At 33.6% G+C, this 15,470-nt stretch overlaps 3 protein-coding genes across 6 annotated transcripts; all 3 read right to left on the reverse strand.

Annotated features, from left to right (window-relative positions):
- Window positions 1-6: 6 nt before the first annotated feature.
- Window positions 7-816, reverse strand: LOC107481180 (zinc finger protein 5). The gene has a single exon (XM_016101395.3). The coding sequence runs from the start codon at window positions 737-739 to the stop codon at window positions 68-70; it is 672 nt and encodes a 223-aa protein (XP_015956881.1). The 5' UTR covers window positions 740-816; the 3' UTR covers window positions 7-67.
- Window positions 817-4,551: 3,735 nt separating this feature from the next.
- Window positions 4,552-8,699, reverse strand: LOC107481280 (uncharacterized). The gene is made up of 7 exons (XM_016101532.3): window positions 8,468-8,699; window positions 7,953-8,098; window positions 7,612-7,649; window positions 6,951-7,516; window positions 5,789-5,878; window positions 5,257-5,319; window positions 4,552-4,906 (listed from the first exon to the last, which is right to left on the reverse strand). The coding sequence occupies exons 1-7, from the start codon at window positions 8,519-8,521 to the stop codon at window positions 4,850-4,852; spliced, it is 1,014 nt and encodes a 337-aa protein (XP_015957018.1). The 5' UTR covers window positions 8,522-8,699; the 3' UTR covers window positions 4,552-4,849.
- A 772-nt stretch (window positions 8,700-9,471) lies between these two features.
- On the reverse strand, window positions 9,472-13,994 carry LOC107481279 (uncharacterized). 4 transcript variants are annotated; one of them, XM_021139192.2, is made up of 8 exons: window positions 13,424-13,567; window positions 13,051-13,140; window positions 12,796-12,936; window positions 12,339-12,704; window positions 12,007-12,249; window positions 10,823-10,915; window positions 10,071-10,271; window positions 9,473-9,971 (listed from the first exon to the last, which is right to left on the reverse strand). In XM_021139192.2, exons 3-8 carry the CDS (start codon window positions 12,907-12,909, stop codon window positions 9,939-9,941), a joined length of 1,050 nt encoding a protein of 349 aa, XP_020994851.1. In that variant the 5' UTR covers window positions 12,910-12,936; window positions 13,051-13,140; window positions 13,424-13,567; the 3' UTR covers window positions 9,473-9,938. The 4 variants fall into 4 exon arrangements, with proteins under 4 accessions (XP_015957017.1, XP_020994851.1, XP_020994855.1 ...); XM_016101531.3 differs by lacking the exon at window positions 13,051-13,140 and having other exon boundaries at window positions 9,472-9,971; window positions 13,424-13,994; XM_021139196.2 differs by lacking the exon at window positions 13,051-13,140 and having other exon boundaries at window positions 12,796-12,932; window positions 13,424-13,550.
- Window positions 13,995-15,470: the final 1,476 nt, after the last annotated feature.

A 15,470-nucleotide genomic window follows, 5' to 3' on the forward strand; every position in this document is an offset into this window, starting at 1 on the left:
AAAAAAAAACAACAACAACAAAAAATTAGTTTATCTACATAATATTCTTAACAAGAGAAAAGTAAATCTATGTTCTCCATAAAAAAGTTCTTGTATTTGACTCCAAGCTGAGGCCTAGCTGAAGATCCAAACCTTTGACATGTCCCTGATGATGATTCGAACTAGCATGGGAGAAATTGAACATACAATAATTTTCTTGTTGATCATGAGAATTAGGAACATGCCACTTTGAAACATTAATAAGACCATCATCATCATCTTGATCATTATTATTAAAGCTAATCTGAGATTCAGAATTATTACTAACAAAGGAAGAAGGATTATATAACCAATTATCAATAATATTATTGATATTGGAGCTTGCTTGCTTTAGAAGGTAGTGGTTGATTGTGGTAGCGTTTGTTTTTTGAAGCTGCAACTTCTTCTTCTTCATTCTCTCTTTTTTGTGTGCATTTTGGTGTCCTCCTAGTGCTTGTGAATTTGCGAATTCCTTGTAACAATATTGACACTCTAATTTTTTATTATTATTATTTTTCTCATCACGATCTCCCTCTAATAATAATGAAGCTGAATTTGAAGAATTCACACTTTCATCTTCCATTACTACTTCTGAATGATCCTTTGGGTTTATTAGTTCAAACCCAAATAACTTGAGCCTCTTGTGTTTTGATGAATGCCCATTATTATCTTCAACACCATCATCCCATGTTGACGCATCATAGACATTATTCTTTTCCATATTATCTCTCTCTTTCTCTCTTTGTTGGTGAGGGAATAATGAAGTATGTAAGAGGAGGTTGTTATTTTTGGAAGGTGAATTGCAAGGATTTGTTTTTGGATTTCTCCTCCTTTTATAATAAGCTTGTAAACAAATACTGTTGCTTCTATTTGAGAAAACAATTGAGTGATGTTTTTATTTTAATATTTGAAAGTGGGTGTTAATTGAAGACTAATAAAGTATATAATATAAAACTTTAGTGTAAAATAAAATTATATTAAAATATCAAGATAGTAAAGAAAGGCGTTGATATATAATGACTTGTGATAATATAAATGTTTAAGAAATTATTTTCTTTTTATAATATATATAATGCATGCAAAGCACGCACAAGGCAAATCCAAAAGGCTACTAATAATGGAATATTTAATAATTTAAAGAATAAAAATATCATTAAAATTAATTACTATATATTTATGGATACTATATATAATTTATTTTATTTTATTTTTAATATATATTTTATATTTTAATGTATATTTTATTTTAATAATTAATTTTAATGATTGATTTCAACGATAACCTAATATAATTGTTTAAAGAAAAGTCAAGTAAAAAAATGCCGTCTTTCATGCAATGTTTGTAATAAAATATGTGTTATTTTGTGGCGGTTACAACTTAAACTTTTCAAATATAGAAGACTTGGTATGATACAGTACCACTTGGATTTTCTCCTTTATTAAAATATCAGATATATTCATGCCTAAGGCACGTTTATAGTTGTTTATGAGGAATGTAAGCAAAAGCATCTAGATGGAAAGGGGGGCTGCTATTCTTAATATTATATAACATAATTTATCAACCATCAAGCGTAATTAATTAAAAGTTTAAAACCATACCAAGATTATTTTATCTCTGACCACCAGCCACCAATAATTTAATATTTTAATGGCTTCATATGTATTGTTCTCTACCTAAGGTTGTCACATTAATTATTAGATAAATATGATCTCTTTCATAGAAACATCTTTTTGTAATACAAAATGCAGCTTCTTTGTAATTATATTATCCCTCTATGCATTATACATGTACCAAAAAGAAGGGAAAAAAAAAACTTTTTTCTTTTTTCTTCTCTGGAATTGGCAAAATGTAAATTCTTAGTCTTCCTTTATATTGACCATATTTAAAAAACATTTTTTATTTATAAATATAAATTGGATAATTTATCTAAATATCACATTTTTTTGTTAAATTAAATATAACACTTCATAAATAATATAAATATGTATTAGCACTTTTTTTTTTTGAAGCACGTGTATATACACACACACTATAAGTTCAATATAACTTCAAGGAGTATTTTTCTAACACAAAAATCAAAGAATAGGTGATAAAGAGAAGTGGGAAATGATATGATGTAAGCATATATACTAATACAGGTTTTGCATAGGATATTTATTCTTTTCATATCTTCTTAAAGAACGCAATACCTCCATCTTTTATACTTATAATTAAAACAAATTATTTAAGGTGATTAAAGTCATCAACTAACATTATACTACCAATAATCTGAATTTTGTGTTGGACGTTTGTCCTAGTTATTGGACCCCATCTTTTCTGCTTTTATGACAATTATTTCAGAAAACAATTATAAAGGTGGTTTTATTCCGCTATCTCTACTTATATTTATATCTTTTGTTGGTGGACTTCTTCCACCAAATAAGCCTCTCATGTTGATCAAGCCCCTCTACTTTTTCTTAATTAATTAATTAATTTGAAGTTTATTCAAATATATTCTCTTTTTGTGCTATAGGGATGAAATTTTCCAAGTTGGCTTGCTGTTATGATGTATTTTAAATTAGTGTGAATAAAATGATGCTATAAGGTAGGAGAGACTAATTGGGTGAATTCGCTGGTTTCAATTGTTTAGTAGTTAATTATTTTCATTTTACTTTATTGATAGTCAATAATTAATGGAGTGATTTTCCCACTCTTAAAATTGATGTCACTCTTCTTTTGTAGATTTTTAAAATTATTTTTCATTTTTATAAATTTTTTTTATAAATTTTTCTATTGAAGATAATTTGAAAGTGACTTGTAATAAAATGAGTGAAATGACAAAATCATTATTTTATATATACGTTAGTTTGAGAGCACCGGAATATGGAACCTCTACCACCAAGTCTTGTGGACAAATCCAAAATGGGTCACTGATATTTAATTAACCTAATAGAATGCCAAAACTGACTAAGAAAAAACTAAACAATATACATTATAGTATGTGAAAATGACGTTATATATAATATACCCAAAAAAATGATATCTGAACAACTATTTTAATTTTTTACATAGAAAAACAAGTAGTTGATCGTATTGAAATAGTTGGCAATTCATGTAAGTAACTTTCAGAAAAGGTTGTAATGGCTTTTTTTTCCCTAAAGAAAAAAGCCTTGCATAATGGTTGTCTAGCAACCATATTGGTTATCCAAGTCTTATTATATAATATAAGATCCGTAGAAAAATCATGTTCTTTCAGTGAAGGAACATATTGATTTGAAATGTCCATTTATACCAACTTATGCATGTTCAAAGGCACATGGGGATTGAAAAAAAAAAATAATGAGGTAAGTAAGATAATTATATTGTCATTAACAGGTTCGTAATTTAGGTGTCTACGTAACTACTAGCTATAGTTCAGGTTCAAAGTGTTTGGACCTAATATGCTATTAGATGACATCAGAAATTACTGTGAAAAGAAAGTAATGGAGCTTTTAAAATTGGCCTTGTAAATGGTAGGCAACGATTTTTACTTCCTTTCAACCCTTTGAAAATTATGATTTTACCAAAAATTACTTTGAAGAAGCAACAAGAAAACAAAATATATCATTGTCACAATTGTTTGAGTCCCAATTAAGCTTTGGAATGAGGCTAACTTGGTTTGCAAGCCTGAAAATAATAATAATATCCAACACCTCATTTAAAAAAAAAAATAAATCAATGAAGCTTAGCAACCTTTACCTTCTCCATGACCTTTGAGGACATAATTTTTTATTAAGAATTAAATGTGGCTATGCAAATAAGATAAGTGCGAGAATTTGAGATTAAAAAAAATTGAAAAGATGTCAATTTCTTTCCTCCAATTGAAATGCAAAAGTACAGCATGAGGGAGCAAGAAATGTAAAGGAAACGCATTAAGAAAACGCCAGAGTTTAAGGGCTCCAACACAAGACAAATTACATAAAACACTAAGCAACTAGCACAATTATGTATGACAAATGCAGCTGAATGGAAACCACATGATGGACAACCAAAAGCTTAACCCTTTTTTAGGTGAAACATCACTTTTTCTTTGATGGATGCCATTTGATCAATAGAGTGAACTAAAGTACCAATGTTTGATCTGACTTAGCTAAGCACAAGTTTAATGTTTATCCAGGTCTCATAAAGATGAGGAATAAAGATAGAAACAGAAAGCTAGCCTTTTACTCTTTTAGTCCAATCTGAAGTATTTTTACTAAGGAAAGTTACACTTGGGAATTCCTGATAAAGATTCATCAATGTGAAGAGTTCCCCCCACAAAACACTGTGAAGTACTTGCCGCTGTTTCTCAAATCAGAATTGTTAAAGAACAATTAGGTGGGAAATTGAGATTGTTGGTTAGTCCAAGATATTGTTCTGTAACCATAACGAATCTAAGCAAAACCCTTCAATAGAAAGCATAACCACATCTAAAAGAGATCAAATAATAGATGTGCACTAGAGAAGCGTGTAAAGGAAGGGTAGCATCAATGTCAAGGACTCGTTTAAGGAAAATTTCTACTGTGTATCCAGTATAAAATTAATTATTCAACTTCACATTTCATCCAACAATAAGCAAAAGAACAATTGTTAGGATAGGATAGATTATAGATCAACATACCTGAAAGAAGAAAAAAAAATCTAAATCTTTGGTCAATACTTGTTCTTGAGTGCAAACCTGTCATCGATACATGGGACATTCTCAACCCTCATTGGAGAAGGCATATGTATACAGTTGTACATATTCTCAAATGTATGTGTAATTGTGTATCATTATCACCAGAGAAAACTGGTGATCCAATATCCATCAGCTTCTGCATCATGCATTATAGATCATTGTTGACGTCTGACACGAGGCAACAGAGCAAGAAGAATCTTTTTTCTTGGGCCCTGCAACTCAAACAGCATTCGTAAGACAAATAAACTTGCAGATGCACACAGAACAAGAGAATTTAAATTTCCAATATATAGTTGTTTTGGAGTAGCCTGTAACAAGCTACTATGATTAACTTCATATCATAATAAGCAAGAACAGGTGAACAACAACAAATAATGTCATGCAGAATACATAGCTAAGAAATTTACTCACAATTCCAGTAACTGAACTCATGCCAAAATATCGTTGATAGACATAACAGTGCTACATTAATCCATACATATTACGTGAGGTTTAATTTGAATTCCAAGCTCAATTGTAACAGGACCTGAACATGGCAATAAATGAAAAGAAAGATAATTACCATTGGAATTCCAAGCTCTTTGAGGTCATTTTCCCTCATCTGCTTCAATGCAGTCATATCAACCTGCATAAAATATCAGTGTGCAATATTAGCTCCAAGATAGAACTTAATCCAGGGTAATGCAGGGAAATACAAAGTATTCAGTCCTGTCATTAGTATATTTCGAAAGGAGGAAGTATACAAGACGGTGCTCAACTAATATACAGAACAAACTTATGACATAATAATGTATATTACTATTTCATTGATTCCATGTCATGAAAAGTTAATATAATCAGAAGCAAAACGGGAAAGAACCATGTCAAGAGGCAAGAGACTGCATAAAAATATAAATTCTATAGCAAAGGATTAAACAGTCAAAAGATCCTCAGATATCTAGTCTTCTCCAATCATTTTTCAGGGTTACCACTTTCGCAGCCATAGCATAATTCCAACATTTTCATCCGACATGTTACAACTAAAAACAGAAATTTATTTTGAAAAACAAGATACCAGGATAATTCATCATGTAAATAATAAATAAATCACATACTTCCTCAGCCTTGAAGAGAATTGCATATTTTGCAAGCCCCAGTGCATTTAACAGGCCATCAACAGTTTGGTAGGATTGCTGTTCATTGCCCTACATCATAACCAGTTACAGCAATTTCAGCACAAGGTTTATAATTGTTCCATTCATAGAATTTGACACAAGCAAAAATGCATCTGCTTCTGCTTAGTACTGAAACTCCAAAAGTGCAAAAGTTCAGACAATCTTCCGACTGACAATAATTATAAAAGCTTATATAAAATTTCAGCATTCAACTTCAAGCCCAGAGACCATTCTAATTCATATGTAATATTGACCCATTTGTTTGATAGGAAAGATCACAGGAAAAGATAAAAATCAAGTGTATCAATAATGCTTTCTATCAGAAGAAAAGAAAGAAAATCAATATTGACATTAACTTTTGAAAGGATGCTTGCATTTCTAGCTTCATGCATAGAATAAGATCATTTATGGGTATTCAAGCTTTCAGAAGATCATAAATTGGTATAATATCAACCAAATCCTTACCCCATTAAACAAGGACCAGAAAATTTCCTGATAAACTAAGGGCTAACAACAAGGAAATCCACAATTTTAGGTGATTAAACAGTCATGGATGATAGTAGGTTCTGACACAGATTTATTACAGCATACTATACTGAGACAGCTAATGAGCTCAAATTCCAATTCTATAATTCTAGCAACAGCGAGACCAGAACTTTACCCTTAAATTGAAACCAGGATTAACAGAGAGGTGCTTGTCTTTTATCCAAAAAGAGGGTACTTGTATCAAAATACACAGCAAGGTACAGAAGTAACAGTTCCAACCCATTATATCATAAATTAGTAATTGATTTGAATCACCCAAGATGTAATAATTTGCTGTGATACTGTTGTTACAAAATGCAAGGCAATAGTTAGAACATCTTTCTATATAAAGCCCCACATCACAGGCATTTCCATTTTCCAGTCAGTACTCAGAGCAACACCCAAAATGTCATCAAGTTACTAAAAAAAACGAAGCATATGCAACAGCCACAAGGCACAAGAAAATCAAAAAACACAATCAAGAATTCATGATAACTAGCAGATGGTCATGACACACGCTTCCAAGCAAAATAAAGGAAACGGTGAAGTATTAAGCATAAAGGAAAATGAAATTCACCACATATGGAGTCCTTTGAGCAATGCTGCTTGATGGATGAATTTGGCCAAGAAAAGATGCCGCAGGCTTAGCCGTTACTGAAGGCAATGTGGACATTGTGGAGCATGCCATCATAGTGGAAGGTGCAGCACTTGGAGGCCTTGTAGCCCTTGTAGACTCGAGAACATTCCTAGTTACACGTGGAACTTGCCTGACACCATCCATTGTCTGGTTTGATGGCCTCCTCTGCAACTCTTCTGCATTTCTTCGAGGTGAAATTGCATGGGATGTGCTAGGAAACCCATCAGGTGATCTTTGTCTTGAAAGATTATGATCTAATGACCAAGGAGAGTAGGAGCATCTCATGGATTCCATCTGTGTTAAATCATTAGAACTTCTAGCCAAATGCGTTTGCCTGGGCATGCTTGACTCACTTGGCTCAGGCAAGAGCCGGCTGGAATTAACACCTGTTGACAGAGGGTGAGCCTTCAACAGTTTTTCACGGAGGTCTATGTTCCTTTTAGACTGTCTAGACGCACTTTTTCGCATGAGCTTTAATCGAAGATCATCTTTGCCAATTCGCCTATCTAAGTAAATTGACAACAGCATGGTTATAAATTTCAAATTAATCAATGGAGGAATATTAGAAGGAAAAGAATTCATTGCTGAGGGACTTTACTACCATGTAGCCCATTTGACATGCCTATATGGCCTCGATGTCTGCATCAAAATAATAGAATCATCAACAGAAGCAATTGCTATTTAAAATTGAACCTTATACAGACTTGGAGAAGTAGGTAGGCTAGTCTGAGTCTAACACAAATCATTAGAGTCTCGAAATGAAAACCTATTACTTTTTTTCCTGATTTATACTGCCTACGCATATATTATTCATGGTGCATTTACAGAACAATCAAAGAATACAGTAGTGAAGTAATACATTCTTTATTCTCCTCACTATGCGGAGTGCCCACATCCGATATCATACTAGCGCTCCTGATACCAGGCGAATAGCAAACATACCTTTTATTGCTGCTGAATTCATTCCCGTACCACGAGGAACTGTCAGCATTATTTCCGAGCCTGTCTCTTGCAGATCTCTTCGTCCCAGCAGAGGCATATGAACCTGAGAAAGAAGCATCAGTTGCTGATACATCCCTCTTCACAACCTAAATTCAAATGCAAAATAGATAGGCTCATTAGTATAATGAAGTTATGCCGATCATAAAATAAAATGTGAAAAATAAGAGTGAGAACATGAACATTTTCTCCTCTAACAATCATAAACACAGAATTTTAAAATTAAAAATCATCGATAATATCATACAAGGTGTGTCACCTTCGATAGAATCAAATCAAAATTAGAAGCATCGTTCAATTGAGTAAGTAGAAAGGAGCCAATTCAAAGAAAAAACAGGGGGAAAATGAAAAGATAAAGAAAGTTCAGCTAAAAGCAAAGTAGCTCAAAGTACTCAAATCAGTTCATTTTACACAAATCAAAGACTTAGAAGTTGTTCCAAAGTTTTTGACACGATTACCTGACCGCTACGCCCAAGAGTAATGGTAACCCGGCCCCTGGAAGTATCAGACATAGCGAAAACCACCGAACCCTAACTTCACAAAACGAATTCAAGTGAAAAATCTTTCTCCGGTTACGAATACCCGCCAATTCGGACGCGAAGCACGAAAACAATAATGGAGCGAGCGAGAAAAGCAAGCAGATACGTCCCTGATCCCGTTGAAGTTGAAGGTTGAAAACCTTTCAAGGCGGCGGAACTGAGCTTAAAGTTCGGTGTGTTCTGATGTTGAAACAGTAGCCGTTGGGGTTCGGAGCTGGGAGGAGGTCTGTTGTGGTGGTGGATAGTAGAGACTGGAGAGTAATCGGACGGCGTCGTCGGGAAACTGAGGCCACCGCCTTGTCGACCGAACGTCGCTCGGAACGCCGTTGAAAGTGTAGCGACTAGCGGGATGCGGTTCTCAAGAGAGTTCAAAAGGTATAGCGTTTCGGGAGTAGAGAAGCCCAATTAGGCCCAAACAAATGTCCTTCAATGGGCCTTTTATTGCCCAAAAGACGCGGCTTTATATTCTTTTTAAGTTAGGATAGTTGTTTGTCCAAAACAAGTGTGGATATTGAACATGCAGCAATTTATTAGTCAATGTCTAACAATAAATTTTTAAATAGAACTCAAATTTGCAATAAATTAATCATTGATCTGTTGAATTGAGAATACCACAGAAAAAAAAAGCAATAAAAGGTATGTTTAGTTAAAACACTAAATCACAAAACCCTTATTCTATTGTCTAGTTAAATCTTATATTTGAGTGAATATTAGAATATTAAATGTGCCAATAATTATTTTAACTATCATTAGACAAAATTTAATTAGATATTAGTGTAATAGTTAATTTTCTTGCAGTGCAAAAAAAATTATTAGGTTAAAACAAAACATATTTAGTGTAATGCTTTAGTGGGGGTTGTTTCCAGTACAAAACCATATCAGCACAATCAATACCAACTTAAAATATTAATTTACAACCTCTGAATGTACCTATTAATCTACAATTTTATTTATGTTATGGTTTCAACATAACTAACATGTAATAATAATCAAAATGAGATTATTAAAAGATAACATATTCTTTAATCTCATAATCACGATCATGATCCTGAGTTCAGATTCTGAATGCAATAAAGTCAAAACTTTATAAATTTTATTCCCCGTTCCGTGGATTAATATAGACAATTGTAGAATGGGGAAGTATCAGATGCCATGACTTGAAAGCAAACAGGCAACTCAATATGAAGATTGATAACTGATAGAGAAAGATCTAACATCGAGAAGGCCTATCATAAGTTGGAGGAAGAGAAGGACAGTTCTCATTCATGTTGGCATATGGCTCTAAGGTGTTGTAGCCCGGCAGCTCCATCCTGTATTCCCCGAGAATCTGGCAGAACGGAAGCCGGTCGTTCTCATTGTTGCACCAACTCGGCAGGCGTGTTTGGTTGTCCTAAAAAATTTTGAGCATGTATGCATCCCGAATCTGCAAATGTGACAATGAAGAATCATAAGAAAAACTGAATTATGCTGACTCATGGTGAGGGTCCATTCAAACAAGTCATTGAGACAAGGTGTGGCTTACAGTGAACTCGGTTACTTGAATGGAGCTAGAGACAGGACCGAAAATTCCAGCTGCTTTATACATTGAAAGAATGAAGGCAACACATGTTGTTGATTTTCCATCACTATATACCCATTCATCTTGCTCTGGTGTGGTCAGTAATTGATCAAAAGGTATCCCCCGCTTCTCGGTCTCTACTATAATATCATGCAAATCCAAACCCTACAAGCATACAAAAGTCAGAGGTTTCATAACTTTCAAAGAAGTAGTAGCAGCCTACATATTGTTGAGTAAAATAAGCCACCAGATATCATGTGATCTAAAAACAAAAGTACTTGCAATATTCGGTAGAATTTTATTTGCCCGTGAAGGGATGCCCAAACTTGTAAGAAATTATATTATATAATTTATAGTTTATACAAATGACATATCCTATCCGACCACTGATGTCAAGCAAAAAAAAAGCCAAATACAAAAAGGGTTAAGATTTAAGAAACTTGAAAAGATTTCAGCAACAAAAAATGTATTTGGGTATCAAACCAGTTTGAGCTTTCATGAAGATTACAATACCCTAGAAAGATTATGTATCCCATATTAAATAAAATAACATGCTAATTAAAAAGCATGTAAATTTTCTTCTTGAATGTTTTACTATTACTAACAAGAAACAGAAACAAACTTGAAGGTCAATGCAAAACTTAAATATGAAAGTGTAGTTTCTCTTCTTGTTTTGACTGAGAATTGTTCCCATTAAAAAATTAAATAATACATACCTCAGTTCCTAACCGCTTATTCAATGCTTCATTCCACATATTTGCAGAATAAGCTGGTTGCAATCTAGTCCACATAGACATGACAGAAATTACCTGCAAAAAGAACAATGTTTACAATAAGATTATCATAGCAATAGAAGTCTAAAATAAATCTTAAACAAAAAATAAATTATAAGTTTATGTGTTTTTGCTCGAGATCCACATGGATGAATGAAGGGTAGAGATTAGTTGCTTCATCAGCTGCTAGCCTCAGCACACACTAATAATGAGAAGAACAAACTTTTTCTTGTAAAATGGAAAGGAAAACATGCATGTAACACTAATGAATAAATGCAACACCAACATAATTCTCGATGCAGTGTTGATACATAGTCCTTCATTCCCATTGTCATCTTTTTGGGTATCAAATAATAAGTTACTTTGCAAGAGATACAATTTCAAAGAAATTTTAACTAGGGTAAAGTATATTTTTTATCCTTGAAACAAAATAAAACTTAAGGGTATTTTTAAAACTTTTGACAAACTTCAAGGATAAAGTATACTTTACCCTAGTTAAAATTTCTTTGAAATTGTATCTCTTGCAAACTAACTTATAATTTGATACCCAAAAGTTTTATTTCTTCCCTAGACTTAACTACTTAGTGGCGTTTGTTTCAAGGTTAAGAAATATATTTTAAGGAATTATATTCTTGGGACTATTATACCCAAGTATTAATTAAACAAAAAAAACCTTAGCTATTTAGTACTACAAATAATTGGGAATTGTTTTAAAATTCCCAATAATAAATTAAGATACATTTGTTTTATTATACATATTCATAGAATCAATTCTTAATTATTAAAATAACCCCAATATCACTAAAAGGATGAGCTTATTATTGTCATTCGCTTGACATGGGAATACCAAATACCCACCTTTTTGAATGGGAATAAAATTTTATATTTTAGATAAAAATTATTCCCACGAATTAGATTTTGAAACTTCAAATAAACATGGGACTAATATGTTTCCATGGACAATTCCCAGAAATAAATTGAAACTCTTTGAAACAAATGCCTACTTAAGGTTCAACTTTACTTTTCACAATCATAGGAGCTTAATTGTTTCATAAATTTTTACCCCCAATGCCTTGTTCAATTGCATACTTATGACGTATGAATAACAAATAAGGAAAGGTTAATACCAAGTGAGCATCAAGAGGAGGAGGATAGTTTTCAGCTACAGTGTCGATCCAACTAAATATCATATTATGATAGCCGTATGGCTGGCCAGACATGCTCCGAGCATACTCCCATGCAGCAGTGGAGTTAAATTTTGCACGCATTTCTGGATGCAAGGGGAGCAGGGCAATCTGTGGATTGGAATTATCTTTGAGAGCCAATTCCCACCATTCATCCCATGGAATTACCACTATTATTTCTTCACCCTAAAACAAAGAAAGATTGTGCTAAGATTAATTACAATAGAATGGAGGCAAGTTACCACCCCTTGTATGTGTACTATCTCTGTGCATACCTTCTCATTCTCGTGCCCTGATTCACCAACCCACAATTTGCCCATTTCATCCTTCAAGCAAACTGCCGTATGACCAGCAAACGAACCAGTTACCCATTTTTCCAGAGTCTCAAAACCTCCCCACCTACCACGAATTTTTGACACGGCTAAGAAGTCTCCTGAATGAACATCTGTAGGATCAATAGTTGCACGCCAAGGCTGACTACGTTCCTCAAATGTAGCTCCCATGTGTTTCTTCAGGAAATCTAAGTTGGCCTTCTGACCCCACACAGAGTTTGAGAAGAGCGGCACAACATCGATTAGAGAAAGCAGGGTTCCCAGCATCCCTGATGGCATGAGAAACACAGAAACCCCATGCTGCTTTACCTGTTCAATTCAGTAAGAATATTCCAATGTTAAAATTAGGATGCAACATGCCACAATAAGATTAAAGGAAAATAGAGCCAAAAATTACTACATATTCCAATTCGGCAGGCTCTTCCCATGAATCAAACTTCAAGGTGTGCTCTCTTGAAGAGAAGTAGTAGTCCCATGTAATCCTGTAGGGAGTTGCAAAAACATAAAGATCCATGCAGGTCCAGCTATGTGCGGCATCTGTCTACAATAGAACAAAACTACTTTTCACCAAAACTGAAAAGGAAACTTACAGGCCAAGCCATATTAGTAAACAAAAGAAAGCAGAAAGTGGAAATTTCCAATCAAACAATTCAACCTAGAAGCTTGCATCCAAAAATCTACTGACATTGCCCTACCAGTTGCACCAAGCATCAGCAAATAGTAGATAAACATGCTCACAGTCACACTGAAATTGAAATAACACAAGCTATGCAGTTACAACAACAATAACAAGAACTCTTCACAAAGTGACATGATTCCAACTACTATCCAAATGTATTATATTTCAGTGAGTTAGACAAAAAATAATTAAAACATCATGGAAAATTTGACAGTTGTTTATTAAAAAAAAATTGAAAATACTAAGTTTTTCATCTTTCTAAGACAAAATTAAGAAAAAAAAATGAATACACAAACATGGCATAATGGAAAACGATAACTGAACTGTTTTGTAGAACAAGAGAGGGAACCTTGAGATGGAGAACGCCACCACCCAAACCAGGTTGATCGAAGTCAGAAGCGGTGACCTGAAGCTTGGCGGTGTTATCATAGAAGCAAGCACCTTTCCACTGAATGCTGCCATTGGAGGGAGTCACGGAGCCCACAAAATACGGCAACAAATCGACGGCGCTGTGGAACGTGTTTAGAACTGGCCACGATATGCCACGTGGCAGAACGGGAAGCACGTCGTTCACTCTAAACGGCATCTTCAGCGCATTCCCCAAACCCAAACCACCAATCCCTAACCCTATTATCCATATCGCAAGAAAACACACAACGCGATCAAACACTAACATTGCAGCTCCGATCAATAGAGCAAGGGATATTTCGGGAATTTCGGGTTTTGTGCTGAGTAATTCAGATTTCAGAGCGGATTATTGACCAGATTCTATTATTGATTCATTGTGGATGGGGGGGTTTCGGGATTCGGAATCGGAATCGGAATTTTTGCTGGGAGTTGGTTTTGGGAACTGTTGCTGGGACACGTGGCTAGCAGGGGATGATGGGAGTCGCTGACGGTTGAAACTTGCGACCTAGTATTGTTGACTTTTTTTGAAAGCCAGTATTGTCACTCACCTTTCCTTTTTTATTGCTACGGATAATGGGCCAAATTGCGATCCACGAGGCCCAAATATATTTGGGCCAAAAATTGTGACCAAAATGAGGTCCAAAATTGATAGGGTACTTTCCTTCTTTCTTCCCTATCATGATTATCAAACAAAAATAGAAACCATGAATACCAAAAAAAAAAAGACACTTGGACGCTCAAAAATAATTGTAATTTTTTTAAACCTAAAATTTTGATTAACTTTTTCAAATTTAAATTCTCTTTATCATTTTATTATTGTGATTTTGAAATTTTAATAATTTAAATAAAAAATTAAAAACTCTAGCATTATATATTGATGTTGACATAGTGACATATATCTTAAAGTAAAGAACATCGACACATCATAGGGGAAGAAAAGAGATAATGATTAACGACTAGTAATTTCTTAATTAATCAAAAATTAAGAAGCTAACTATAAGCATATTCTTGACCATAAGTTTCCTTTCCTCTCAACTAATTTTATGTCTTTTAGCGAAAAAGTGTTTGGCCCTTTTTTTTCTCTTCAATATAAAAGAGAAAAAATAAATCGTATCTATGATAATGTCATGACATTTTTTTCTTCCTGGTCAACAATCCTATCAGAACTTGAAACAGTACACTGCATTACTTTAATAACACTTTTATTTTATTAAAAGGCCATTGATTGGGGTCCATTTTTATGTTCATAATCCTAAACAGTATACCATATATAATATTATAGCATATCTTTGAATTCTACCACGAGAATCCGATATCTCTTTCCATTGTTTGATTTGAAAAGATGAAGGATGCTCCCAACTTTTTGTTGTTTTCTCATCCAATTTCACATACCCATGAACATGCTTTGATTACACATGTTCGGTAAAGTGAGATCCAAAGTTCCAATGATATTGATATAGTACAACCAAATGGAAAAGATTACGCAAATCACAATCAAATTTTTGCACAAGAAGATGCCAAATCTTGGGGGAAAGCAAATAAAATACCTACTATTCGGTGGATATCCCTCTAATTAATTTTTTTATATATAATATATTTATTTTAAATCCTTCACAAAATGGCACCTCCTAATTGTTATTATATAGCTTAATTGTCCTTGATTCTATTGACTATTTGAGCCTATAATTATTAATGGGATATAATCCAGAAAGTTAGTTTAGTTGGTTGAGCATAATATTCATGCGTTACAAATATAAAAATCTATGCAAATGAGCTTAATACACGTACCTATTAGCCACTTAATTTAAACCCTAGCCAAACCACAGCCTCATGCATGCAAGCAAAGTTTTAATTCCCCAAAGAAAACTAAAATATCTACAAATAATACTAGTACTTGTGATTCTTAAGCATATAATAGGTGAGATTTTGGTTGACTAATTAGGAGAGTCGACTAACTAAATATAAATTAGGTTTCGATGGCTCTACCT

Source organism: Arachis duranensis, chromosome 3 (genome assembly GCF_000817695.3).
Source record: "Arachis duranensis cultivar V14167 chromosome 3, aradu.V14167.gnm2.J7QH, whole genome shotgun sequence".
In the NCBI taxonomy this organism is placed as follows: Eukaryota; Viridiplantae; Streptophyta; class Magnoliopsida; order Fabales; family Fabaceae; genus Arachis; species Arachis duranensis.